Source organism: Echinococcus granulosus (genome assembly GCF_000524195.1).
Source record: "Echinococcus granulosus chromosome Unknown EG_S00135, whole genome shotgun sequence".
Taxonomy (NCBI): domain Eukaryota; kingdom Metazoa; phylum Platyhelminthes; class Cestoda; order Cyclophyllidea; family Taeniidae; genus Echinococcus; species Echinococcus granulosus.
The window spans coordinates 96,123-124,018 of NW_020170515.1; the positions used below are offsets into that span (position 1 = coordinate 96,123).

Consider the following 27,896-nt stretch of genomic DNA (forward strand, 5'->3'; position numbering starts at 1 on the left):
ATGGTTGGTGGGAGGGAAACGTTGTTCCTTCTTTGGATCGGACTCTTCGTAACTCACACAATTGAGATTGATGTTATCAACACAGGATTTGTTCCTAACAGAGCTGCGTTTTTTGTTAATACTGGTTCTACGAAAGAAACGTCTATTTACATGCAGGATTTCGCTTCAGTCGGAAATATTGATGATGTGTCACTGAATATTAATGTAGGAAACTTGAGAGTTAACGCATCTATCAATCCGGACGCAAATAACTTTCATGGCCATCCACTGACTACTGTACATTTGTTTCAGAAGGAATTAGGTGAAGATGATCCAACTCTTCACTTCCTCTGCCACTCTCTGATGGCGCCTGATCTTCTGGAAAATTTAAACAATCAACACTTGAGCACTTGTTGCATCATAAAAGTCATTGCTAGCAATCGGCACTTTTTTACTGGATGTTTAATAGATAATTTGTCCTTTACTAACCGGTCAGCTTGTCACGCCTCCATTCAAATCGAAAGTAGAGCCTGGAATGATTCGACGAATAACGAACTGGATGTCAGTTATAGGATAAATACCGTTCAGCATATGAAGTCCTCCACTGTTAATTTACTTATGGATTCTGCGGCACTTTCAAGGCAATGCTGGACGCCTCTAGCTACACAGATGTCCAACTTCAAGTTCTTATCCAAAATCTCTCTTAAAAAACCTCAACGAGACGAAATTCGGGAAATTGGTCGTAACATTCGCTTAGACATTCCATCACGTCGATTAAAGAATGGCGAATATTTTAACGTTCCCGTGAGAGTAAAGCAACACACCAGTATCGCCGAATTCACGTTAAGGTATAACGTTTTACTCACTTGCAACTGTTCCTTACTCGACATTTTAAACCCTTTCTTCCATCAATTTATTTGTAGATGTGAAATTCCCTCAAAAACCTACATTGAATTTGTCCGTGTGGTCTGGCCATGGGAGGTCGATGAGTCTTCCTCTAATATTCGAGAAACGAACGCCCGTCTTTCGCAAATGAACAATGGATTTAGTGCTTGGGATATATCACAACGTCACATTCCGAGTTTGAAGGGTAATGTCACCGAGGTAGTGGCTCGATATCGTGAGACCGCCATTGACCCTAGTCCCAATGATCATTTCAGGTTTGACTTTTTGCGCGAAGATATGCTTTGACTTTTTTTCTAAAATAACTATTAATTCATCTTAATATGACAAGCCTTAGGGATGAATTTAATGGCCAAGATGGTGCTTAATGGAGTTAACAACCACAAATCGCACTTAAACACACCCTCCAACAGCCGAGAGTAGGAGTTCGGAATTTGGCAATTGAACTCTCATTTTTTGACACCAACATAAATGCCATTTTGATGATCGGGTGTTAATAATCCTGAAGAGATGCTAACTTCATCTACTTCGATTTATTTAACCTCTCTCCGTTCCTCTCTCATGAGTATGATCAAATTTTTCGCCCCCATTTCTACAAAGCTTGTGACTGACTACCACAGAGACAGTAAAATTCGCCAATCTTATCAGATCTTTAAGTCATGCTAATTTTTTAAATAATTTGTGCAGTTTTTGACAGGCTTCTCATCTAGTTTATCGAGGAAAGTTTGCAGCACAATTGTCATCTTGGCATCTTGAGGAGGAGAAGTCGTATAAGGTAGAATGGAGTCGCATTCGTTCTTGGAAAAGATAGCTCCTTTTTCAGTATAAGAGGGATGCCAGAATTTTGTCGACTTCCATGGACAGCATTAAAGTGGTTCATCTCAGGAAGAAAATTGACAAATGCCCTCTCTGCCTGGCATTTGCAGAGCTACCGGAATGCCAGCATTAAAGCTGCCTAATGCCAAGCTGATTTCGTCCCAGATGCATTTGTTGAGGGGAAGAAATGTTATCTCTTCTCCTCGACCCCGCTTCTACCTTTCCAGGCATAACTTCCCCTGGCTACATGCATGGCTGTTTTTGGACCCCCAAACCCTCTGAGGGTTAAGTCTCGGTCAAAGAGTCCACTTTCTTGCCTCTTGTTCCATGTTGGCTGTAAGCGTTTCATAGAGAAAGAGCTCTTTTGAGGGAAGGCAGGCTAGACCTTTATGGTGGAAACAAAAACACCACCAATGAAATGCGTGCGCTTAAGCGGGTTTTTTATTCATAGAGATATATTAAGCTCACAGTGAGTAAAGTGGTAAGTGTGGGCTAAAAGGTGGTTTAAAAATGCCAAATTTGTCGCTAGTACGTGTTTTCTGCCGAGGTCTTAGAGGAAAACCGACCGCCATATCCACCCAAATGCCTTACAGGTCAAATGCACCCCCACTTGTTAACCCCCGATCACAAAAACACAAAATACAACGTTTCTTCGATCAAAAAAGTTTTAGCCCTATTCCATTACTGTAATAATGTGGATTTCACCCATTAGTCACTGCAAACTGAAAACAGACCTGCGTCACGTATGTGTGACGCGGAGGGACCAGGTAAGGGGCAATTGCAGAGTCATACGTATGCCACGCTGGTGACAAATGCGTAAGCTAATCCTTTTTTCCGCAAAAAGAAAGCTTTTCTTTAATTCTTTAACCATACACGTGTCCTGTTGCTCTTTTGTACGGTCCAGTGCATAAACTCGCCTTTCCAAACCCATACTCCAACAGCTGTCTACAGATTCACAGCTTTCTTCCTCTTTTTACTTTTTTGAAAAATTCAATCGCAGAGTTAGAGATAGGCAGTGCCAGCAGGTAGTGGTGAATACCTCTTGTTCATGACTCCTCCATCTCAGTTTACCAAGTTACCTGAGCAACGCAGAGGGGTTTCAAGCCCCAAATCAAAAGCACAAGCAGCCGTAAATTATCATTAGCTCAGCAGAGGGAAAAAACTATTATCAAGGTTTTTAATCCCATTTCCACTTTTCCTTCCTTTCTTTGCCTTAGCCAGTCCACTTGTTCATTTGCCTGTTTTTTGGGCCCAAATTTCTCTATGAATAAACATTTTCACGGCTTATTTTAATTGCAGATGCAGTTAACATTTTCAACAATTTGATTTTTCTCTCCTCTCTCCCCAAGAAAGCAGAATGTAGAGGCGTAGTGTCAAAACATTTTCTCGCCAATTTAACACTTATTTGGTTGCTAATGGCAACTGGAAACAGCAGGTAGAGCGTCGACGGCAAACGGTTTATCGTCCTTTTTGTTACCCTCTATCTTGACAAATACCAAACTTAATGTTGATAAACACTGCAGACGAGGTCGTGCACCTCTTTTATGAGCTTTGCACACCCCACGCGGAGCCGTAGGGGCAAGTGGTGGGTGACACTTTGGATCTGCTTGCTGACCATAAAATCCGGGGCGGGTTAATATTTTTTACCTGAAAATAAGCATTACAGCACTTCCCACCCCCACCTCTCTGTGGCGTGGACGGTCGCCCCTCAAACTGGACAGAGGTCTTTTCGGCACCCTCTCAGGTTCTCTCGCTCTCCTGTCTCTCGCATGCGTCTTTTAGAGTTGCTTTGGAAGACGATTGGACAGTTTTGACGTTTTATTATCATCCTTTACTGACTTAATCACTCTTCTGTCTGAAAATACGCGGCTATCTGAGATAGGAAAGCCATAAATAGGGCGTGGTTAAGCTCTGGTGAAGTTGACCATCGTCACCCAAAAATACCCAATGTAGACTGTACCCACACGCCTTGTCACGCGTCACCCTCCTCGGTTATGTTGATTTTACTTTCGTAACTGGGAAAGAAAAAAATATATTATTCGATGCCATCGCTAGAGGGAAAATTGAAAAAAAAAACAATGTGACATTCAAAGTTTGTACCACACTTTATCCCTCCCGCCTCCCCTGAAGGTGGAATGAAGGACTTGGTGACTTGGTCAGCGGCTTTTGCCACCAACATGGAGGTCACCTTGCAGTAGACTGGAAAGCTCCGGGCAGCGAAAAGGCTGTTTATTTGGCTGAAGGATCGCTGTATTCCCCTTTCGCGTCAAAATAACAACCACCAAATCCAAGGGCTCGGATTTGTCTTGTAGAAATTTACAGTGGAGAGAGTTTTATGCAGAAAATGGTGTAATAGGGCACCCTTTTCTCGGCCCCATTTGTCACAAGAAAAACTCTTTCCCCATTGGAGCAGTTTCTCATCTCATTTCTTCCCTCAAATTTACTGTCGTTTTTATATCTTATGGTCGTTCAGCTGGATCCCTCTCCACCTTTTGAGTAATCCCAGGGCATACCGTATTTACACATGTTGTGGGGAAATTGGAAGAAATCTGTGCTCCAACATTGGAACCATCTTCTAGCCTTGGTTTTATGGGTCATGTAAAATTGTTCTTTTTTAGCTTTTCTCAAAATTCTATTTTCCACGAGCGTAGGTTTCCATTTCACCAAGTAACCTGTTACAAAGGATAGTGAATAAATTCGCTTATGTGGAGGGAAATTGAGGGAAGCCTTGTTAAAACCGAGCGGCTTTTCCTCATTCCCTAACGGTTTTTTTGTGAAGTTAAGTCACCTGTGGGTAGTAATTCACGGGAATTCTTTAAAGAATAGGCTAAAAATTTGAAGAACCTGTAAATATGCATTATCTACAATTCTTAAGTGGTTAAGTCGCATTTTATTACAGCTAAGTTGCCCGACTTCGAATAAAAGGTGAAGGAATAAGAAGAGGATCTAGTAAACCTAGTCCAAAATCCCGACTTTTGTGGAGAGCTAAGACCATTACACTCTTCCAAGGTTACCGGAACCAGTCTACTGTCTGCAGGCTTGAGCTCAGTGCTTGCAGCCAACTCCACCAAATTGGCCAATTATATTTGTCCTAGTCGCAAACATTCTATTGGCTCGCCTAATTCGATCAATATGGGCCTCAAAAAGCGATCGATTTCATCCTGATCCCAATTCAAATCTTTCATGCACCTGTCTCATTAAAGATCAAGGGTCAATTCACTTGTCGAAAGAAAGGCTTCTTAAACTCTCAATAAACGCTATGTGACCTATCACTTCTGTCTCAATCCCCAACATCCTATTGGTTCGTCTTATTCGATCGAAATAACCCCAAAAGGAGATCGTATTTATATACTTACGTGATTCCTCTTCATCCCACCTTAATTTAGACCTCTCACACATCTTTCTCATTTGCGATCAACAGTGATTTCATCTGTCGGAAAAAAACTTTGTGAACCCCCGGCAAACGTTCCGCGACACCTTAGATGACATTTTCGACCAATCACTTCCGCCCTATTTGAAGACATTCTATTGGTTCGCCTGAATTAATCGATTGAACCGCTCAAAAACAGATCAATTTTAGCACTCATAACTCCCCTTCTTCCCGACCTTGATTTAGCTGTCATTTGCGGCCATAGGCTAATTCACCTTTCGAATAGGCTCTATTTAACCCCTGATAAACATTAAATGGCTCCTTGGATGACGTTCTTTTGATTAATCAAGTTTGTCTTAATAGCTAATATCATATTAGTTCATCTAATCCAATAAATATATCCTGTAAAAAGCGATCCGTTTCAGTCATTGTCATAACCCCTCTCCAGCAATATCTCAAATCAGGTCTCTCATCCTTCTGTCGCATTGGTGGTAAATGGTGAATTTGTCTGTCGAAGAGGTGCCCCTTGAACTCCTTAGATGGATGCGATACCGCAAATTTTCACTCTTACAGGTTTAATTTCCCTTGTTTAGCTCAGTGAATAGATTAATCTTGCATGGGACGCTTTACGAAGGAATACGCTAACCATATGTGGCGCAGATAGTACACACGAAAAATAAAAGACCGGAGGGAGGCGATTTGCCTATAACTCTGACAAAATTTCTCGCCTTTCGCAAACTCGAACACCGTTCATTTGCCTAGTTTTATTGCCATTATGGGGCTTTGATTGCAGTGACCTTCGTATGATTAATTGGATGGCACGCACTGCGTGTGCAGAAACCATGGCGACTAACTTGTGGCTCCCTATTAATTCCAACCAAGGTCAATATCTGCCTAATCCATTGCACAATTACCCCTACCTCTCTGAGGGCATTGCAAGGCATACCGGTCAGCGAGAAGCCCTGTTATAGGCGCTGATGATGTGAGGAGGGCTCCGTATCACCATCATGAAGGCCGATTTTGTGTAAGATTGCTGCATACAATTCGAATACGTCTAGGTATTCTCCTTCCTTAGCTAGGAGAGATCCCTTCCATCGCTAAAATACGTCTTTGCTGAGTGTGCTTGGGTTAACTTAAAGCAGACATACACACAATCATTTAATTACTGTCGAGGTCAGAGGTCAGTGGTAAAGGTCTAATCATCGTTATGACCATCTGCTTGCCTTTCGCAAGTCAAGATTCACCACACCAGCAAGTTGTAGGCTAACTGAAACACCAATCGGAAGGTTCCTTTTCTCACCACTTGGCCTTAGTCTCGTTACCGTCAGACATGATTTGTGTGGATGGAAAAAGAAATGGCTTCCCCTACTCGATTGTGCAAAGCCACTTTCTCCTATCTCCTGCCGACTTCCGTGAGGGGAAGTAATTTTGCCCTTTTAATGCGTTCACTTTCCCGCTTTATGCCACCTCTCTCTCACTCTCACTGTTTCGCTTTCCCACTCTGGGACAAAAAGCGCGCTTTTTTGCAAAGCAAGTGGGTTTTGGACTGTGAAGAGTCGGTTTCCCTCTGAAATTTCATAATTAAATCAATATTCACCAGCAGTTTCTCGGTAGAAAAAAAAATAACTTCAAAATGTCACGGTTTTGAGAGACTCATTGAAATGGGACTGTAAATAGGGCGACAACATTATGAAGACAGGTTTAACTGAGCGTGATTGCGAGTTGTCACTGTTTCCAGTCCCTAGTACCTAAAAATAGGCCTCTGGATGACACTAATCCCTGTTCTAATCAACTTCATACCTTGAAGCTCCTTCGAGCACTCTGTTTGGTTGTGCTCTTAAGTCTAGGTATCATCCAGCCCAAAAAGCCCAGTGCACCCATCACCTGTCAATACTACTCAGTAGCATTCACTTTTTCTCTTCCAGAGACGATCCAATCATTTACAAGCTGCTATTTCGCGTGGCTCTACCTCCGAAAGACTCGGTTGGACGCATAGGACCTCGATTTCTCTGGAGTCTGGTCAGCCTCTCGAGACGCAACACTGTCGACCAATCAGCAAGTGGCAGTCCCATCGTCACACGGCTCAACATTGAGTCCTTTGAGTTCAAGCATCTTGCATTGGTGATTAAGGTAGGGCCCTGGGGTTTATGCCTCTTTGTGATCAAAGGGCGTCAGGACTGCTTCGAAGTGTGAATAAACAGCTCTATACTAGCTGCCATAGGGATTGGTATTTGAGGGGGTCTAGTCTTGTAGAACCTTAAGACATGGTAATAAAAGATATATACATATATTCTGCTTGCAACATTCATTTTGAATACATCTGATACTAGCGATGCGTATATGTAGTCCCCCAATTTTTTACCTAAGCCTGGCGTCACAAATATGTGACACTAGTTCCTTACACATTTGTGTTAATTAGTTGCACCAAATCAAGCAAGATTATGCACTGAAATAACTTAACATCTGAAAATCAAATCAAAATCCGCCACTTTTGTGGTCAAAATTTACGAGAATGTGGAAGGTAGTTGTTCTGCGAAGGCAATTTAAAGGCTCAGTCAACACGAGAGGATTAGGACTTCTTTTATCCCACAAAGTTAAATTCATTTATTTATGACTTAGATCTTCCCCATTTTGTTTTATTTAGGCCAACTAAAGGGATAGAGTGTTTGTTTTTCTGCGAAGAACTTTACTAGTCTTCCCTGAAGTTGTGACAGGTCACACCAATGCGGGCGACTTACCAACGTACGAATGGGGTAGGGAGTTAGAAGCATTGCTAGAGAGTTTTACTGCCAAGCGGAAGTGAATACTGCACAGAGAGTGGAGAAGAAAGAGGGTACCTGGGGAAAAAGCAAGCTTAGGTAATCAGTAATTTAATTACAGGTTCACTTTGACCGAAATAAGTACAAGAGGGTCATTTTTGTGGAGGCCGCTCTGCTATTCCAAAATGCTGCAAACCAGTCCGGTGGCCAGTCGGCTGGCTGTGATCCAAATGTCCGATTAGAAGAAATGCAATCATTACCTAGCCACAGAATTCTCGGGATCACAGGAGAGGTCAGGAGGGGGGGTTGGGGTTTACGGAATGGTGGAATGTTTTCCATCAATGCTGTAGGCGGCGCAATTAATTGCTGCATTAATATTGCACACCTAATGTCAACACCAACCCATACGTTATTTGGCAGAAAGTGACAGAAGATGCCTTTTTTCGCCCATCCGCTTTGTTTAGAGAAAAATTGAGTGTTTATTCTATCCGGGGGGCAAGAAGTTGTAAGTTATCTTGCTCCTGCATGGTACTTCTCATTCATGACCAGAATTGGGTGTGCTTGCCCACCCCTTGGGTTTTGTTCTCGAGGACCCTAGTTGTAACTTCAGCGAGATTGTAATAACAAGAATTCAAATGAGCTTCCTCCATTGAATTTCCGGTCGGAAGTAGTACTCTGAAGATGACGATTTGATTGGTAGTGCTGGAGACCTGACGGTGTTCTACAATTCTAAAATGAATATCAAGCAAGAGGTGCAACATCAGAAACCCGAATGGAGTGAATAAGGTGTGGAAAGACTGACAACATATTTGCGGATCTGCTAAATTTCCCACCTGAGATGATTTAGTCCCACTAATTGTCTCTTCACAATAGCATCCCATCAAATAAATCAACCAATCAACTGACTGATCTAATAGCTGTCATCTATCTTTTGCCCTTCTCGCTTGTCCTTCTCTGTCCTTTGCCTCTGTTACGTGAAAAGTTGGGGTAGAAAGGAATGGCATTGTCCGCTCAATCTCGGTTTCATTAGGACAGCAGTAGAAACACACGCATACCTGGCCCACATTAGTGCATTTAGCTAATTAAAACACAAAATACAACAACAAGTAGAACTTGCAGGCGATAGAACTCCACATCAGTGCCTGCGAATGACAGCGGAGAGGTGATAAAATCACAGGACTGCATTTGCCAGGAGAAAGACCGACTGACTGCTTGACGAGACTTGAACAATTCGGTTGGAGTAGTAATTCTCCAAGTCAACAGCGGGGTTTGATCGTTCGAACTGCCATTTATTAGTTTTTTTTTGAGTCCTGGTGCCTTTTTCTCCTACACTACTAAGCACACTCATTTGACCTCGGCCAGACCTCCATGTTGAGTCGGCTTCTTGTTTAACTTTTGCTCGGTTGTGTTGAAGTTTAGCCTACTGCCTTGCTGTAGTTCACCTGATATTTTTACGATCGCATAAATCAAGATCCATTCCAGTTATTTTTTATCTGTCCATTTAAAATTCTAGCTTGAAGGCGGTGGTGTTGTAGCATTCGGCCTACCGCGGATGACTGCATAATGTAATACGAGTTTCAGGGTAGCACACAAAAGGACTAAAAGTGGAGCATGGTACTCTCCTCCAGGAGGCTAAATTCCTGCCAAAAGTCGCTTTCTAAGCCGATAAACTGCACCACAAAGAATTGTCCGAGGAGTTTTGCCTTGGACTGCTGCAGGTTTTGCATAAAAACGCTGACAGAAGTTAAAAAACTGTAATGAAATGAGGAATTAGGAGGAGATTCCTGGAGTTACGTCCTGATTTCCTTCCTCTTTTTCACACTGTAATGGTCCATTTGATCTACCCTCTTCTTCTCTCATCAAGGGGAAGGTTTGGCGCCCCCTCCTCCGATGCCTTCTTTTAGCTCACAGTGGAGTGGTGAGGTGCATTATAAACTAAAGATATGCGTCGGTCTATCAGGAAGGTACCTTTGTGTTTTCCCCTCTCTCCTCCCCTCAATTTTGAACTTGTTGAATGCAATGTGGGTTTGGCCTGCTCCACAAAAGAACTTTGACTTGGTTCTAAACTCGAATAACATTCTTGTAAAATCGGTTGGATGGATTTCGGAAAAGGCTTGGCAAGTAATGGTAGAACCTACCCTTTGGATTGATTAGCGTGATGTATCACTTTCAAAAAGACTCTCCATTCTTGATCGTTAAGAATAAGGGTCACAAATGATAGGTTGATTTAAAATTCCCGTGTTAAAGACTTACAGCATCGTTATCGTGGAGAAAGTTGTGGAAGTTAAACTAATAGGTGGCAAGAAGTTTCAAAGACTCTCAGTATCTTTGAAATGTGCCGTGCGTCTGCGATTACCGGCCTATGGATAAATACGTGATGAGAAAGCGTCTCGTGCTTTCGGATTTTGACTTTCACTGAGCAAACAAGCAAAACATTGACTACTTCCAAACGATCCATTCACCACTCCCCCTTAGAAGGCTTTTCATGCTCTGTGCGCATAAATGCTTGTGTAGCGCACCAGAGAATGGATCGCTCACCTCAAAGTCCTCTCTGAAGGACACACATTCACGGCTGAAGTCAATCTCCTTCGTAGGTCACAACTCGAAGGCGTATAGGAAAGATCCTTTCTTCAGACACAGCTAAGACTAGTCAATCATTGAGGGGTAAGTCCTATCCTTACCTCATCATGACGGCACAAGACAACACTCTACACCGCAACAAACTTACATGTGAAAAGATTTTAACAGAAGAATTGAATGGGATAGGGGAGAGGGAGACACCGGTTTTGTCTTCCTTATCATCATCCCTATTTTCCAGAGCTTAAGGGTAGGATGGTTGCTGAAAGTTGACATGATTTTGGTGTCCCTTCCGCTGTTGTTCCTTCGTCATTTTATCTACTAGCTTTGTCTATAAGCTCTTGTTGAAGCATCATTGAAAGTCGTTTTACTCTCTTCAAGAGTGAAAACATCGGAAATATCTTATTGAGGTGTCAAGAGTGCATACCTTGAAGTGATCTTGAATGCAGCTTTGAATGTCTAGAAAACTAGGTGGCGGGTTGGCGTAAAATCACCCCCCATTTGACCATAATGTGGGTATAAATATGGCCAGCTCTTCTTCTTTTTCAGTCCACCTCCTTGGTAAACACTGCCGTCCTTTCTGGTTATCCCACTCACCACCCTGTGTGGGTGTTCGGTCTAACCCACGGTCACGAATTGCGCGATGTCACAGCCCATTCCACTTGCCATACCAACGACGAATCAGTGGCTCATTTTCCGCGGGAATCTTGCTCCGCCGGTCTCACCTTCTCGGGAGGTGAACTAGGCGGCTCCGAGGGTCTCACTCTCGTAGCCAAGGTAGACCGAACCAGTGCCGCTGAACTAGTCACCGTGTGGTTTCCTCAGCAACCCCATGGTGTCTACCTGGTCATTGAGAATCCTCGGGAGGGACCGACTTCTGTTTCCAGCACCAGTGCTGCTGCTACGGGGACACATTTGCTGCATGAATACTCCACCACCTCAATTATGCTTCGCTCTTTGGCTGAGTGAGCGCACAATCTCGTTTTTACTGTCACCCAGGCTACTGATCACCTGTCACTTGCTTTGAATCGGTTTTCCCACCTCCTTTTCTGCCCTAAAAAGGGTGATGGTTCCTTATGTCAAGTAGACACAAATCTGGATGTTTGACAAGGCTAGTTGAGGGCACATGCATAAAACATCATGTGATGACGAGCCGTCGCTGCCAAAGAAGGCGAGGCGTTAAAATTCGATTGGATGCATCTACAGCCAACCTCAAGCTCCATGCTTGACATTCGAATGAGGTAGGCATGTCAGGCACAGCCAGTCGCACCTCCGGCAGTCAACGATGAGCCAAGCCTTGGTGGTTTCCTTCACAGACGGCAACACGTCTACCATTCCTACGACCATCCGTATTGGTATTGCAGGAGAGACGAATTTGTCTGTGAAAGAGAATAAACGCGGTCATTATCAAACATCCGTGAGGTCAAAAGGTTGAGGGACGCCGAACATCAAGTCGCCAATGCCAAAGAAGACCGGGCTAGCTTCATTGACATTTGTGGGAAAAAAGTACACAAGTGCACAAGTCCTGGTTTGATCTAAACAATCTTTGCATTGGCAATCAGTGCATATAAACTGGAAGAACGGCCACTGACTTTACTTTTCTTGGGTAGGGCTGCAATTAAGATTTATTTTTGATGTTAAATAGCCACCTTTTAGTTGATAATAGCAGAGGCTCTTGACCGAGTTAATAATTTCTCGGGAGCGGACCTTATTTTTCACCTCTGGACGCTCGTCCAAGGCCACCCAGATTCGGACACCAGCTTATAGTCCCTTCGGGCCGCTTTTCCCAATTTACGTAGAACTTCGCCGCCTACCCCAAAAAACGCCAGACTAGTGGGAGAGCTCTTTGCCACTGGCAAGGAGGCAGAGTCATGGGAGATAAGGAGAAATTCTAACCTCTATGCCCTCTGTAATCCCTCTTCTGCTATGATCAAGTTGAATAAAACTGTGTGGTAGGCACCACCTCAGATCTGGGTGTAGTTAATCTCTCCTTTTAGCGCTATTCTTCTGAGTCCTTCCACTGTGAGTCCTTGGAGGTTCAATTATCTCCAGGAGATGCCCTTCCTGTAGGTCGGTACCTTAAGTGGGCCTTTGCTCTCTCTACAGCTCCTGTTCGAAAGCCGTCATGCCATTTACGCTGCCTCCGTTGTGGTGATGCCCCGCTAAGTTCCCCTTGGGGGGAAGAGCGGTGGCCTATTAACTCTCCTCATTATATTTTTTTTCCACTTTAGCTCTCAGCAGGCGGCACAGCTTTCAAGTAGCTCACAAATGACCGCCTCCATTCCGCATTTCCAACAAACTCGGTTGCGAGTTTTTGCGCGGTGAGTTATTGCCCTAATAGTTGGAAGTAGGTTATTTATAGCCATCTGCGGCTTCTCATTAACCCAATCGCCTCACTCTCCCTAAGTCGTTTAAAAAAAGATGCTTTTTAATTATTGTTTAAAAAGTAGCGTGGTAGGGCAACGTTTGTACCAGAATAATTTCTCAAGTGAGCATACAAATCCCCAAATCCTCATTCTTGGCGTCTATGCAGCCAAAGTGTCACTTTTATGTTCTGACAACAATCACGTGTCTCGCCTACCAGCGTGCGTATTTAAGGATTACATTAGTAGCTCCACTATGTGGTGGATGGTGCCTCCTCCGCCACCAGAACGTGTACCCACTTGCTCCAACCGCATGGTGAGATGCCACATGTAAATTGTTTATGCCATGCTGCGATTTGGTCCAAGGTACTTCTATTAATAACATCGTATTAACAGGCCCAAGAGAGCACTTCCCATTAAATTTGCAAATGATTTATCCATTATTTAGGTAAAACGGTGAAAAAAAGTTCAGATACAATTGAAAGCGGTGGATACACCTTCTCCACCAATGAAAGTTGAGTTTATAAAAAGTAATCTTTGGCTCTGAATTTATTAATGGCAGGAGCTTTGGCGGTTCTACTGGGAGTAGGAATGTGGCTTTTAATATTTAAATAATCCCATTTGGGAAAAAGTGCCCATGGTATCTCAACTTCATCACCTCTCTGAGCGGAGAGTGTAAACACCAGCTCCCACCATAAGAAGATTCTGTGTTTCTTCCTTCCACCCTAGCCTTCAGACCCTTCAAACGAGTAGTCGGGATAGGTAGGGACGTCCTTTTACAGGCGTCAAGGTTATGTGCGTTTGGAGAACGTTCATTCAATCTCGCGGCCCCGAGGGCAGTCGCCCCTAAGGATATGTAGCTTAGGAGGTCCTTCCTGAAGATGCTATAATGCGTAATCCTCTGAAATTGTCTTGGTAATAAGTATGGAGAAGAGCTAAAAGTCTAGTAACGATGGCAGGTCACAAATGATGGTAAACACTCACGCATCCACCAAGGTGACCGAAAATGGGGGCCCCTTTACAGAGGCATTCTGATGATTGGAAGTTGACCAGGAGACAGGACAGAAAATCCACCCAGAAAATTTGATCGATTTAATAGGAGGTTCCGAAACATTTATATACCAGCTTCAAACAGCTTTTCAGGGCGAAAGAGAATTCGTTTAGTTAACTAGGCACCTCCAGCATTTCATATTAATTACATTCCCTCCTTTTCACTTCATTGACATTTTACTACCATCCAGTCGTTTGTTCTGGACCTCGCTCGGATAAAAATAACTTCTACATCGGATGCAAATAAATCTGACCAGGTAATGTAACGGGTAACTACTGGCAATAACTAACTGGCCTGGCGGGTTAATTACCACATCTCAGTGGAGAGTTTCTTTTGTTTACCCTAAAAACCAAAAACAGTTGTATTTTGAGTAGCAAAAACCCCTCGGAATGGCTCATTGCCTTTTCGTGGGGAAAGAGGAGGATTAATGAATGAGCCAACAACCAATAAGATGCATTTGTCCTTGAGAAGCTGGTCGATAAATTTGAGGGGGACAGGTGAGATTCCATTAAAGTTTGAGCAACGCTTCCACTGAAATTGATCCCAAACCCATCGGTTGGAGGGGAAGGGGGGGGTTAGGCTTGAAACCCTTTGTGTGCGTGTGTATGTGCATCACGCGGTCTCGTTATCCCTCAACCGGGTCACCCTTCTGCGCAGGCCCGGGTCAGTGCGGGGTATCGGTGTGAAGCCCTCCAAACACGATCATATTTCGCTCTGGCTTAAGCCAGGGTAAAAAAGAACTCTTTTTAACACCAAAAAAACTCCTTCACTTCTCTCTTCTACTCTTAGTGTCCCTTCTATTCACTAAGGCCTTAGGAAATATCGCCCATAGAAAGAGGAATTTTTGGGATAAGCAGGCCACCATCTCCCTTTTTCGCCTCCGGGTCTGGCCTGCACCGCCGCCACCGCCTCCTCCGCTCCCGACTTTCAATACGCTTGAGCTCAACTCAATGCAATTGCTTGCGCGCTCAAACCGGATCGATAACCCCCGAGGCAGGGAGTGCGCGTGTACGGCGGGCCATTTGAAGCCGCTTCGACGCGCTCCCATTGGCTGCCTATTTTGGGATGGTGCGGACGTGAGCTTGACACGCTCTTGAAGGCAGAAGAGTAGGCCTTTGCCCAGCAGCAGCAGCAGGAGGAGGAGAATGGAGGCGGTGGTGGTGGTGATGCCTATTTCCCCCCATGCCGCGTATGCCATCAAAATAGCCACCTTTGGTTACTGTGAGGAGCATTGCATTAATGTGCAGCTGCAGCTTTTTTTGTTCCCCTTTTTTGCCCTGCAATTACGCCTAAACGGCTTTGTAACTGCCAAATTTAGATTTGTTTTTTTTTAAAGGAAACGGGTTGGAGCAGTCTTTCTCAAAATGAAAGTCAAGAATCCCTTGATGTATCCAAAAGCGGTGTTTCAGTTAGTTGCTAGGCTGCTTTATTTGTGGCTGGGAATATTCTTGACCCCGCACCGTATTCCTTTTCTCCATAACGGGGCAAAAGGCAAAGGGGTATTGGATGAAAGGTTTTGCATGGATGGCTCAAGAACACCTCCTTTTCCTCCCATCCTTTCCCTTAATAGCTTTTTTAAGCGAGAGGGATTTTTAAAAGGGTTCCTTGTTTATCTGATCTAGAAGATAGAGGAAAGCACGTTCTACTTTGAACGCCAGACGATCAATCTACCCCACAAAGCTTGGTAAAAAGTTTATTTTATGAACCATCTATAATGGGGACAGCAATGTTCATTACAGAGGTTATTTTATGGCCTTTTTTCATTATTCCACCAAAAAAGAGAAATTGTCTGACTTGGCACAAAAAAGTGAGGTAGATGTTTCAAAAATATCTGCTTCAAAGGCGTAGCATGGACGTACAGAAGTTTTGCAAGGAGTGCAGTTGAGTTAGCAGGACCAGGTCCCCTCTCACTAAGGTTTAGGCCAAAGTACGGAGAAGTTGAAGGACTCAGACTTGACGAATCGTTGATAAAGTTACTTTTAGGAATATTGTCATCCATTTGTTTCAGATTCACTACAGCGAATACTCGAATAACCTCTGCGGATGAGTATTCACATTCCTCCTCCGAGGAGGAGGTTTCCATAAGCCCACCGCTAGACGTCACCGACCTAACCGCCCACTGCCTTCGCCTGGAATTCACCAATGAGGTCGTTGCCGCACTCAACATTGACGATGATATGACCACTCCAGCTCGTCTAGTCCTAGTTGGCAAACGCAAAGACGCGAAGGAGACTGGTGACGCCCAGACGGCGACCCGTGTCTGGTTGGTGGGTCAGAGACCGGGGCGAGTTCGTGTCAGGCTCGCCTCCATTGCTGATTCGTCCCTCGTCAGGGCTGCTTTGCCTACATCTTTAGCCCGTTTGAGAAAACATCAGAATCAGGTGAAGCGCAGTGGAAGTGGTGCCACATGGGACAGGCAGCAGTTTCAGACCCTCTGGGTCACGGTGACGGACAATGGCTGGGTCTGGCCGGTTGGGATTACAGCTCAACTTGTCACAGGTATTAGCCTCTTTCGATTTACACCTTACGATTAACTCAACTGATTTTCTAGTAGTTCAAGAAAGCCTCAATGCTGCTCGATCATTAGTTTAGTTGCTGACAGATTTGAAGTGGCAGAAGTCATTAATCTTTTGTCACAATTTCCATATTACTCACAACTACACAAGAGGAAGAGTTTAGCAAATTTTTTTTGTCCTAAAAGGTTTCCTTTCTCACTTTATTCAAAGAAGGGGGAAGATTGGACTTGATTTCGCTAATTTTAAGGCATTAAATTGATCCGCGCTTATATTGTCACAGATCTCACCGTAACTGTTACCCAACAAGATCGCTCAGAGGGCAAGCTTCCTTCCGGGAGCACAGCCTCCTACCACCAATCCCTAGACCGAGAGAAAGCGGCGGACTCAGGTTTCACCTTTTATACTGCGCACATTCGATTTTCCGGTAGTCGGGTTGGCCGAAGCAAGAGCGTTCCGATGACATCGAATTCGGGTGGTGCCAATTCACCGGACGCTTTCGCCTTCCAACAAAGGAGCCAATTCCCCTCCTTCAACGTGTGAAACGTCAACTTGTGACAAAAACTCTACCACGACAGGGATTGCTCGTTGTGACCGTTCAATTCTCTGATGGCTCTGTCCTTCCCTGGCACCGTATTATGGAGGTATGTACGCCCACCTTCAATCTCAGACTTGAGCATTTCCTTTTGCTCAAGCGTTTCATACTTCTTAGACTTGCATAGAAGGTGTATTTCAAACTGAATACTACTATGAACCGTGGAAATCTTTCTAACTAGCTTAAGAGATGTATACAGATAGAAACTGGCGCCTATTTATAAACTGTTCTTCACTACTCTAGGTAGATGAATATCTATTTTGCTTACCTTGCTACGGTTAACGAATGGGAAATTAATTGCTGAATCTCTTGGCCGCAAGAATGCTCTGCATTCAAAAACGCCACTTTTAATTTTAATCTGGCCTCTGATGTGAGTTTAAATTACGTATCTCAGGCCACAACTTCCTTTATTTTGTGGACACACTGATTGATGGCCCTCCTGGTACTCTTGCTACCAGCGTCAGACATATGTGACTACCTGGCTTTCCTACCTTAGGCATACGGCACAAAGACGTGACGTATTTTACTTATATGTATGATATCTGACTGCACTATATCGTATTATTTAAAAAAGTAAATATGGAGGTGTTTTTAGTCGAGAATCATGCTATATGTAAAGGCGTAGACTCTTCCCCAAATATCCTGACAGCCTTACTGATTTTACCAATTAAACAAACTTTAGGATTCTAGAAGTATCAGATCGACTGTGGCGTTCCATAACAAAGGGTGATTGCCAACGGCGACTAGATACCCCTTTTTGACTTTGAAAAGCAGTAAAGGATTAAATCGTAAATACATTTTCCACTATTCAATTAAATCCGAAGATCTCATCAGATTTGTTCAGAAACATCTTTAGGATTGGGGAATATGTCTTTGTTCGCGTGATGGCTTATCCTAACAGCATTTTTCCGCTTTACTTTGCCTCAATTTGCTAAGGGAAAAATGCGTCAATTCTTCCGTCACAAAAACGAGGAACAAAATTCTCACTAACCTATTGCATGGATTTATTGGGTTCCTGTGTTATACCTTTTTTTGTGGTCAGGTTGTGTGGGAGCTTGGCGAGTCCACAGCGCCCTTTACGCTGGCAGTAGAGAACTTGCGTCCAGACCTTGTCAGAGTTGACATGCCACCACTACCACTGCCGCCAGTACCAACACCACCGTCATCGCGTCGAAAACGCTCTGTTGGCCCGCGATGGTTCACCTTCCATCGTGATGTCCCTGCGACGATGGAGACCAAGAATACGACGCAGAAGGCACAGCAACAACCCGAGTGGCTGGGCCCCACAGTCTTTCTACTTCGAGAGGATGAGTCATTTATTGGTGAATCTTCTCTACCTAGCTAATTCACCAATGGTGAGCTCATGTGTACAGTGATGGTAAAAATCGAGGCTTTCTTTTTCCTTCCATCCAGGAGGGCTTTCAAGTTTTAGATCATCCAGCCTTACTCACGTGGTGTAGACTGAGCTCTCGATTAACATGAACTGAGGCCCCAGCGCACAAGTGCCCCGGATCCTATCGATCTCCCACCCTGATAATCAATAGATGAGATAATCGATATATAAAAGTTGACAGCAGAAGTCTGTCGGCCAATGTAGATGAGTCAGCACGGCGGTGTGGCGTAAACATACGATCCTAAGGACTGGCTGGTGTGATCCGCCTGAGCTTGAGTTTAGGTCTGAGTAGGTGAAGCTATAGTAACTGACTGACCTTGGGCTTTAAGTGCTGGTCAGTCCACTCAGGGCATAAGTGTACACTTGATATCAGCCAATCAGGAAGGACTGAGCAAGATCACGACTCTTGAGCAGGCTCAAAGATTCACTATCAACCGGAACTTCTAGGGCATTGAGTGGGAACATTATTCTGTGGTCGCAGACATCTCCAGCCTCATCGTAAACTATCGTTTGATGCTAGATTCTTTTAAATATGCGTAACATCCAATCAAAGTGGTGGTCACAAACAAAGTAAGCCATTTAGCACTCATTGCATTTGAAATTTAAGTAAATTGTTCCTGAGAACTGTCACTTTTCATTTTATTGAAGTCTTGCAACGTTCTTTAAAATGTCTTTGCACTTTCGTTCTAGTCAGATGTTGCATTATTTCATTTTGATTGCATATATTAAGATAATTAAAAGGTGGGCAATCTCGAATCGATTTGATTATTTGCAGTTTTGATTAAGGAAGGGAGGTAAAACGAGAGTTCACGACAAACTGGACACTATTCGGTGGGTAGAAAATGCACTTGTTTCCCAAATACTTATTATGCATTTAAGTAGCACCTGTACAACTTTGATGTCCTAAAATGGTGCCTATCGTTTTATCATTGATGTGGAAATGCTGGCCACTTTATGTTTCCGCCGTTGTGATCCTTGTCTCGATTGTGGCAAGAAATGATGGATCTGTGGATATTGCACCGTTTAATGGTGCGACTCAAGCAATCTCCGCCCGAGTCTAAATGCTTTTTCACCTCACTTTAGGAGCAGTAGCCTTTCTTTCGTCCTGGTTGAGAGCAGAAAGCTGTCTTACTAGGCAATCTAGGCCCTATTCAAAATTTCTACTACTACGGTAATGATTGCACTCCTGAACTATTTCACCACGGATTGAAGATGCGTCTATCTGACATCCCGAATGATCCGTTGGAAATTATTACAGACCGAATGGTCACTGACGGGTGTACGGTAAGTAATCTTAGTGCTGAGGGTCCAACATTGTACTTGAAAGCTTTCGAAGAGTAAATATTTACAATCTCAGGCCTTCATTTCACGGCAACCTTTGCGAATTCTCCCACGCTATTTTATGTCCACCGGCATTGCATTTGTTGCCCGCCATCTTGATTAAGGGTGTCTAGATTAGCCTATGACATTTGCACCCCCTATGATTGTGCAATAGGGCATCTTTAATGCTTCGAAATGCTTGCAGCGCCGGCACGGCAACATCCCTTTTTTGTTTTTTAACCGTAAAACAATAAAGTCGAATAATTTATTCCTTAAAGAATGAATTAAATCGTTTAGAACACTGGGAGCAGATGTTCGGCGTTCGGCAGTCTAATCCTTATGGACGATATGTGTCTGATTGCTGAGGCAAAAAAAGGTTCTTCCAATAGCTTACCTCACAGTCTCTGATCATAATGTACTGTAATCTCTTTTTAAGCTTTAAAACCTCTGATAATCTATTTTATAATATCTCACATTAATGCTTTTAGTTTTGGTGAGTAGAGTCAGGCTAAAAGCGGTAAAATGCATACGAATAGAGCCAACTGCTGCAGCGCCTAGTCGGATGACCAAAGAGGCGAGGAAAAGATGGTTTTTCTCAACTAATCACCTTCGTTGCATTCAACCGAGACCATTGTCACTTGACATTTGCAGTTTTAAAAATTTCGACTTCAATGAATCAGGCTGTCTGTGTAAAAAGGGAGGGTATAATACCACATTTGTGAAGTTGTGATGACCAGCACCCCAGATGTATCCCTTTTTGGCATTCCATTCAGAAGATTTTATGTAGCCTTACCGACGGCAGTTGGATAGCGCAACAAGGAAGTTCAGTGGCTGCGGGAAGCTTTACCCTTTTGCTATCAAGGGGGTAACTCATTGTCTCATTCCGTCACTATCATAGCACTTACAGTAGGGTTGGGAGATTATCCTCCCATAACAAAATCCTGTATCTTAAATGGCGGTCTGTTATTAAAGGCCATATTTCCGCCAAACAGGGGATCTTCTGCGAGTCAATCTCCGCTCCAACATAGACAACAGCCTCCTCTTCTCCGCACCAGTCCACGCCAGCATCGTGGCAGCCCGCCCTAGCCGTCGTCGTGGTGAGGACGAGGTGAGAGAAGGAGCAGATGGGGCTGGGGGGGAGTGGCTGCAGCGACCCAATCACTGGGAGGGGCAGAAAACCTCCGCCACACACGTCGCAGTCGAAGGGTTGCGTCCTCTCCCATCCCGGTTTTGGCCCAACCCAGAAGTTGAAGGTGGAACTCATGACGCTGATGAGGACGACAACGATGTTGGAGGTGGCGGTGGCAACCCGACAGATGACCAGTTGGACAATATTGCCGAAACATCCGCGGCAGCGGCGTCTCAATGGAAACGTGTCAATGGTCGTGGGTGGAATCCTCTTTCTGAGCCGTTGGAAACGCAACAGGTAAGGGTTAATTTAAGTGTTCCTGCTTTTCTGTTGCATTACCACTTTGGCTTAAGGGAATTTGAAATATAGAAATGTAGAACCAACCACTTCAGGCCATACAGCTAGGAGAAGTTTTTGAATCCACTGAGGGATTTGGAGTGAATGAAAGAGGAGAAAAGAACTTATGAAGTGGAAATTGAATAAATTTGCGGACCCCTTCAACCCTTAATACGACCAGGCTGTCTCATTGAAATACCGGCTTTCAACGTACTCACAGTTTCAAACAGATGGGAATCACTTAGAACCGAGTTGCTTTAGTGGTGGGATCACGGGTTATTCAGGAGAAATGAAGCGCTCCCAGTTATTTAATCTAGGATCTAGTGTAATCACAGTTTTTCTGGACATTTGCCTTCCCCATTCCCACAGGTAGTTAAGTCTCTTGGATAACTTTGTGGCAGACAATGTAACGATTACCGGTGATTGTACCGGCTGAATTTGCACAGGAATAGCAGCTGAGGCTGTGGCCTGTGAACCGTCTCTACCGGGATCGGCAGAGGGATGAACATATAACCAGTTTCTTGCAGCGAACTCAGAGCATGTTAGAACAGATATCTGAGAGTTATATGCCTTCAGTTGGAAAAATTTAATTCTTTCTCCCACTGTAGCTTCCCTCCTACCTTGATTAATGGCTGGTAGCAATAAAGCTCTCTTGTCATTTACTGCTGCTTGCAGAACCGCCATGGCAGCCTTTGAAGTTTCAAGTCCTGCTTTGAATCGAACTTGCCCTGCTGGAATATCAGTGAACGAAAAATTTGTTCGCTTGATCTGTGGAAACGAATGAGTAGCGCGGAAGATCAGAGCCGGGACCGAGGTGGAAGTTATGTTGAATGAAAGCCGACACAGTCCCTACACAACGTCACAACCCGAAGCGCCTATTCTATCAACATTAGAGCAGCAGTTCGGGCACGCGGAAACATCAAAGACAGCGATGTGGCTAATTAGTGAATTGCCTTGCAATGCTTTGATTTATGGGCTTGGGTGAGAGGTGCTTGACCTTACAAGTGCCTTACCTGCAGCTCGAGAAGACGAATAAGGAGTCGTGGTGTAATTATTCGTATCCATTTAAATCCATGCATAGATAAGTAGACGTCATCTTTCAAGTTCCGACTTTGGTAGGTCCTATGAACAAATCAGTTTGAAAGAGAGAGGAAAGAGATCTTTAATTATTCCTCTACCTCAGTGCTGCCAACGACGGGATAATAACTTGTCCTTAAGGTTGAATGGGAAATCTTAACTCACATTGATAAAATTGGAAAGAATAAATTCTTAACAACTTTTCAGAACCCGTCAGCATACGATTTGAAACTAGCCGAGTTATTCGGCTCTCCGGCACTAAAAGACGCACCAGGAATGCGTTCCACATCGCCCTACCAACGACCCCTCCACCCTGACCCTGTCGATAAGGCATCGGCAAAGAAGGTGACCAAAGAGCAGGACGTTTTCGTGGACCGTCCCAACGCCGATAGCAGTCTTAACGAGGCTGCAGTTAAGCTATCCGAAGGGAGTGAGAGCGGCGGGAAGGGCAGCGATGATCCCGTTGGTGCGGAAAGTGGGCATCGTCCAGCTCTGGAGCTCATAATGTACATCCTTCTTGGTCTCTTCATCCTCATTGCGCTGATTTTTGCGGTCAACTGCGGTGCGATGGTGGCACGATACCGGTGGGAGCACGCGAGAGGGGTTAAAGAGAACCTCCGACTGCAGCATCTCTCCGAATTGGCCATGGGTAACGCGAACACTGATGTCTCTGGTATGGGAGAGTGTTCCAGCAGCTCCACTGCGGACCCGCAATCACAGGCGGACCAAGTCGACACTATAGTGAATTTAATTGTTCTTAATAAAGAGGAATTCCTTGGTGACTAAATTAAGCTAGAATTGAAAAATGTTTACTTCTTGTATTTTAGCAGGACGGCATGAGTGGTGGACAAAAGGCTGCTTCGCATTACGGTTGTATCACTGCGTTCGCAACACTTCGTCGCAAATTCGGACTACGGGTAGGCTTCAGTTGTTACCACCTTCAAGACCTCATTAAGCAAAGCTTACCAACCCCCTCTTCTTTTAATTTGGAGCTGCAATTTCTTATTTTCAAGGCGAATTAATTTTGCCTTGGAGACGCCATAAAGCGTGCGGATCGGAGAGTTACTTGATCATCACTGAACAGAGAGGCGGACGACCTGGTGACACTGACGGAGTGGAAAGAGCTCTCTGCTAAAAAAATTAAAAAAGGCTGGAGGCGGTAGCAGCATTCTGTAAAATAGACGTCATCCCACTATCAAGTTTTCCTTGCGGATCGCGGCCGGGACTCGTTGAAACTTGAAGATGACAAGGGAATTGAAAAGCTCAGAAATATGGTGGAATCTCCGTGCGGCACTCTTTGTTGTGCTCTCTGCCATGTTTCCATTATTTCGAGGCTAAACTCGGTTGTATTAACCTGGCTAATGTTGCACAGAGCCCCGAGATTTCTCTAAATAAAAAGGAAAGCATAATACGTTGGGGGGGGGGGGGAATATTTATTGCAGAAGTGGAGACGAGCTGGAGCCCACTGAGCCCACCGAGATCAGCCCACCCCTCGGAAGAACAAAAGCGGAACCTCAAGTGCCTCGCATCACCTAAACCGAGCACTAAGCAAACAAAGTATTGCATGCTTCCCGCCCCCTCCCTTCTTTTGAACGTCGTCCCCGGCACTCCACTTGGTTGGCCTCCCGCGTCCGTGCTGCAGGGAAAACCCCCAAGAGCCAACCGCGTCAGTCATCAAATTTACATGCAATTAAGAGGATATCTGACTCAAATGTTGCTAAATCCTCACGGTTTTCTATTGGATCTGGACTTTTGTCCTATTTTGGAACTGTAATATACGACAGGGCATTATGCAGGCTATCACGTTTATCCACCGCCACTCGTAGGAACACTGGTCTAAAGGCAGAGTCATTGGATGAAGGACAGGGCTTAAATTACCTTCGTGGGGATAAGGGCTCGCATTTGTTCCTCCTTGACGCTTTGTTCTCACTTCAGTGCTGCCCAGCCATACCAATGTGGGCTCTATATTGATATCGTAGGAGTAGAGGCTTCATTGCCATCTCCACACAGGTGCCGTGATGAACTTTTCTAAATGGTTTGTGGCTAATGTAGGCTCATCTGTTAATAGCATTCCCGTGGACCACGTGACTGGGGTTGTTTACTAAGGCGAAAGTTATTTCCGACCCTTCCGTTAAAGGCCTTCGCAGATTTCTCCATCCGCAGCAGATGTTATTCTTCCGCCGCGTTGGGGTTTCGCATTCCGCAACAGAAATTGAGGCAGCTGTTCTCTAGGATCGGATTCGCATTCCGCTGACGGCAGTGCAGGGCCCTATGCCTTTCCCGAAGTTGGAAGAGGTCACAATACTGGAACGGAAGGGCTGTAGGCTTCTGGCTCGGTGAAGCATTTTATTTGTTGATTCCTGCTCCATCCATGGTCATTGTGTAGGACTAGGCAATAGTAAATCGCCAAAAGTACGCACACTTTTAACCCTTCAGTAGCGAGTCCCTTGCAGAGCTACTCATTCACAACAATCGTCTTCTTTCTGTAACGTGGCAAATGGATAATAAACAACGGGATTGTTCTTCACCGTCGTTGTTGTAGTACTCCAAGTCTGTCCTGAACCCGCAACGCGTACATCTAACACCGACGTCAGAGGGATTGAGGAAGGCACGATCCGCGAAAACGATTGGTTGGGTCTTTACGCATCGGCTTCTCATTTCGTAAGGCTATTTTCTTCCCCTTTCGAACACTGGAACCCTCTGGATGGAACAGCACTACTTCATTCCACTGCAACAAAAGCAGCGTTTCATGACTTGATTGGCCAGGATATAACTTTTGTGATGGGTAAGCAGACAGCCTGGCAGTTCCCCCCCGTTAGCCATTTTGGCTGATCTGGCAGAAGAAACTTGGCATTTTGATGCACTTGTGAAGCCCGCACTGCACTCCGGAAATACACGAATGCTTTCGGAGGGGCAGGGAATTCATCCCATCCTAGACGGTGTGAAGCGGGGCAAAAGCTAATTCACTTCTGTGTGTGTGTTTTGGGGAAGGGGTGTGCGCGTGCGCCCCAAAACCTTGTTACACTAAATCGGCACCTGTCCGTTCCAAGCTCCCCCTTTTTTTCGCATAAACTCCTATTTATTTGTGACTACAACGACGTACTTTCCACTCAGACAACTAAACTGTCCCTCTACTGCATTCCAGAGCCTATCTCAGCATCGCATAAATCGTGACAACGACTGGATTTGGCTGAGTCGCGACGCATTAGCAGAGAGTCAGCACGACCACGGTAACAACAGCAACTTGAGTGGACCTCGTCTCAACACCGCGACAACTGCGCTTGAGCTGTCGAAACATCCGAGTCTCTCAAAACCGCCTCTCACTCCCACCATTCCACCCTCCTCTACCGCCTCGGTTTGCGACAGCAACAACCCCCGCCTTGTTGTCACCTCAACGGCGCAGCAGAAACCGTCACTTGTCAGTAGCTATCATGCTAGCAGTCCACGAGTGCCGCTAGCGAAGAAGACCTCGGTTTCTGCTAGTGCAACGTGTCATTATGAGGTTAGCTGAACAAACGATGTCTTCTCATTTCAAAATGTCAAGGAGGAATTGATGAGAACAGAGTAGATGATTCTAGGCCAGAAGAGGAGCCAATGACTTTGGAGAGCTGAGCTGGAACATGTTTGGTGATAATATCGTACTTAAGGCCGATCTACTTGCCTAAAAGGATACATGAAATAGGTGCAGTATTCAACTATTGAAAGGCTAAACGGATTTTGTCGGAAGAACTCGACGACCGTCGGGAGACAACACGACCCATGGAGCCCCCAAGAAATGGAGATACGTGAGAGCAAATGAAAAATCCACCTTTTGGCAAAATCACCTAAAAAATTAGCTGCTCTGCTTAGACACGGCATGTTTAGTTCAGAGGTAGAACTCCTGCGATCAACTCTCGTCCATTCCACTGGGTCCTATAATCGGGGTTGTACGATTCTTTCCGCGTAGATCTTAGTCATTGGCAGAAAATTTCATTAATTTATAACACTGTACCAACTTAAATTAAGTAGGCTAGTTTTTTCCACAATTTTTGAGAAAAATGAAGCACAAAACCCGAAAATAAAAACACCTCTCTATCGGTTGCACTTTTATTCGTTTTCGAAGCCAAATTGTGAAATTACCAATTGTCCGTGGTCTTAGAAATGTGTAGGTGTTGTGATTTGAGCGTACTCATAGCTTGAGACACTTTCACATAGGGTGAAGAATGCAGCATTCGTATTCTTACTAACACTGTGGAACCGGAGAAGTCGAAGATGCCGACGTCACAACGAGGTATCCCGAGTGCACTAATATCCAGTCAGCATTTACACTCAAGCAGTGCTGGTTCAAGGCAAAACAGCCAGTTTAGTCAAAGTCATCACCATCACCGAGGTCACCATCAAGGACAGCAGAATTTCCACCATCCACACCTTGATCAACGCCGTCGTTCCGCATTCGTCTTTGGCCAATCTCTGATCCTGGACCATCAAAATTCCGACTGGCAGTTTTCCGCGGATTGCGGATTTAGCCATCATCACCTCCAGAGCCAGCGGTGCTACTGTAGTCGTGGGCTTGTATCACCGTGGAGGTACCGAGATCCTCTACAACCATCTGGAACATCTGGAGCGGAAGAGGATAAGGAGGGGGGCGTGATACCAGCAGTCTTAAGCCTTGAGGGCTATCAGACTCTGCCCAGCCACATTCCAGCTTGGCAGGATGGAGGTGACTACGGCACACCACCTTGCCCGCCAGTGCGGACCTCGTCGAAATTGAAACCACCGCTATTAATCTCCTACTATGGCGAGCAGAACAGCCCATCTGTGATGTCCCGGCCTACCAGCTTCCCCAACGTGGGTGTTTTTAGTAGTATCATTCTCGGTCAATCAAAATTTCGGATTTTTATAACCATGATGGCTTCTTACGTTTTCATGTTAGAGGTAGGAATTACTGTGGTGCAGCTTTTATTTCTGGTGTCAGATTTACCCTTCAGATAATATCTGGTAAGGCTTATGAAGCATACCTAACAGGAGAGGCACTAGCAACCAATCATCAAGCAAAATTTTGCAATTTTCTACCATCCCTGACAAAGAAGTGCTTAAAGAAAAGATTAACGAATACGTGGAGTGAGTGGTTATTTTCTTGTTTAATATAAATAGAAGAGCATGCTACAGCAGGAGCCTCTGCTTGCCACCTCCGTGACCAACGAAGTCTACTCCCTCCTTGCCGGTAGTGGTGGTGTTGATGCCAATGGTGACGGCGATGAGGCCACCTTGACTCGGCAATCCTCCGCTCGCTCCCACCATCCAGTCCAGACCACTACCACCAACAGTACAGAACTACCTCGCCGAACACGCAGCTATAGCCGGATTGACACCAGTAACCAGACCACCACCACAACGATGACACCAGGAAGCCGTTCGACCCGGGGTCCCCCGGAGGCGCAGTCGGTTTCCGCCGGGAGTTACTGCCATCAGACCGCCTACGCCAACTGCGGGCCCGCTTCGCTAACTCCCACAGCTATTCGGTCGAACACGTCTAAGTCAGGTAGTTGAAATGAAATAGAGGAATCCATCCTCCGGCCAGACCCTGTGATAGAGCGTCCACCTGCGCTGCGTCTCTTGCCTGCCACCGCTAATGGCGGACCCTGATCCCAATCCATGAAAAGTAACGAGAAGAGTATACTACTGAAGTAACTACTACTAAATGCATTTTCTTTCACCACCTCCTCTCTCTAGCAT

The 27,896-nt window shown here is 44.9% G+C and overlaps 1 protein-coding gene across 1 annotated transcript; it reads left to right on the forward strand. All coding sequences in view use genetic code 11, as the record gives it.

Moving 5' to 3' along the window:
- EGR_09173 (hypothetical protein) lies at nt 1-27,806 on the forward strand (the record flags this gene model as incomplete). Its single annotated transcript, XM_024498422.1, has 19 exons — nt 1-827; nt 903-1,139; nt 6,994-7,198; nt 7,949-8,119; nt 10,954-11,369; nt 12,204-12,356; nt 12,636-12,725; nt 15,827-16,289; nt 16,763-16,975; nt 17,969-18,248; nt 19,464-19,603; nt 19,937-20,015; nt 20,632-21,065; nt 22,389-22,922; nt 23,012-23,098; nt 25,327-25,683; nt 26,376-27,008; nt 27,315-27,702; nt 27,742-27,806. 19 exons carry the CDS (start codon nt 1-3, stop codon nt 27,804-27,806), a joined length of 5,772 nt encoding a protein of 1,923 aa, XP_024347165.1.
- Nucleotides 27,807-27,896: the final 90 nt, after the last annotated feature.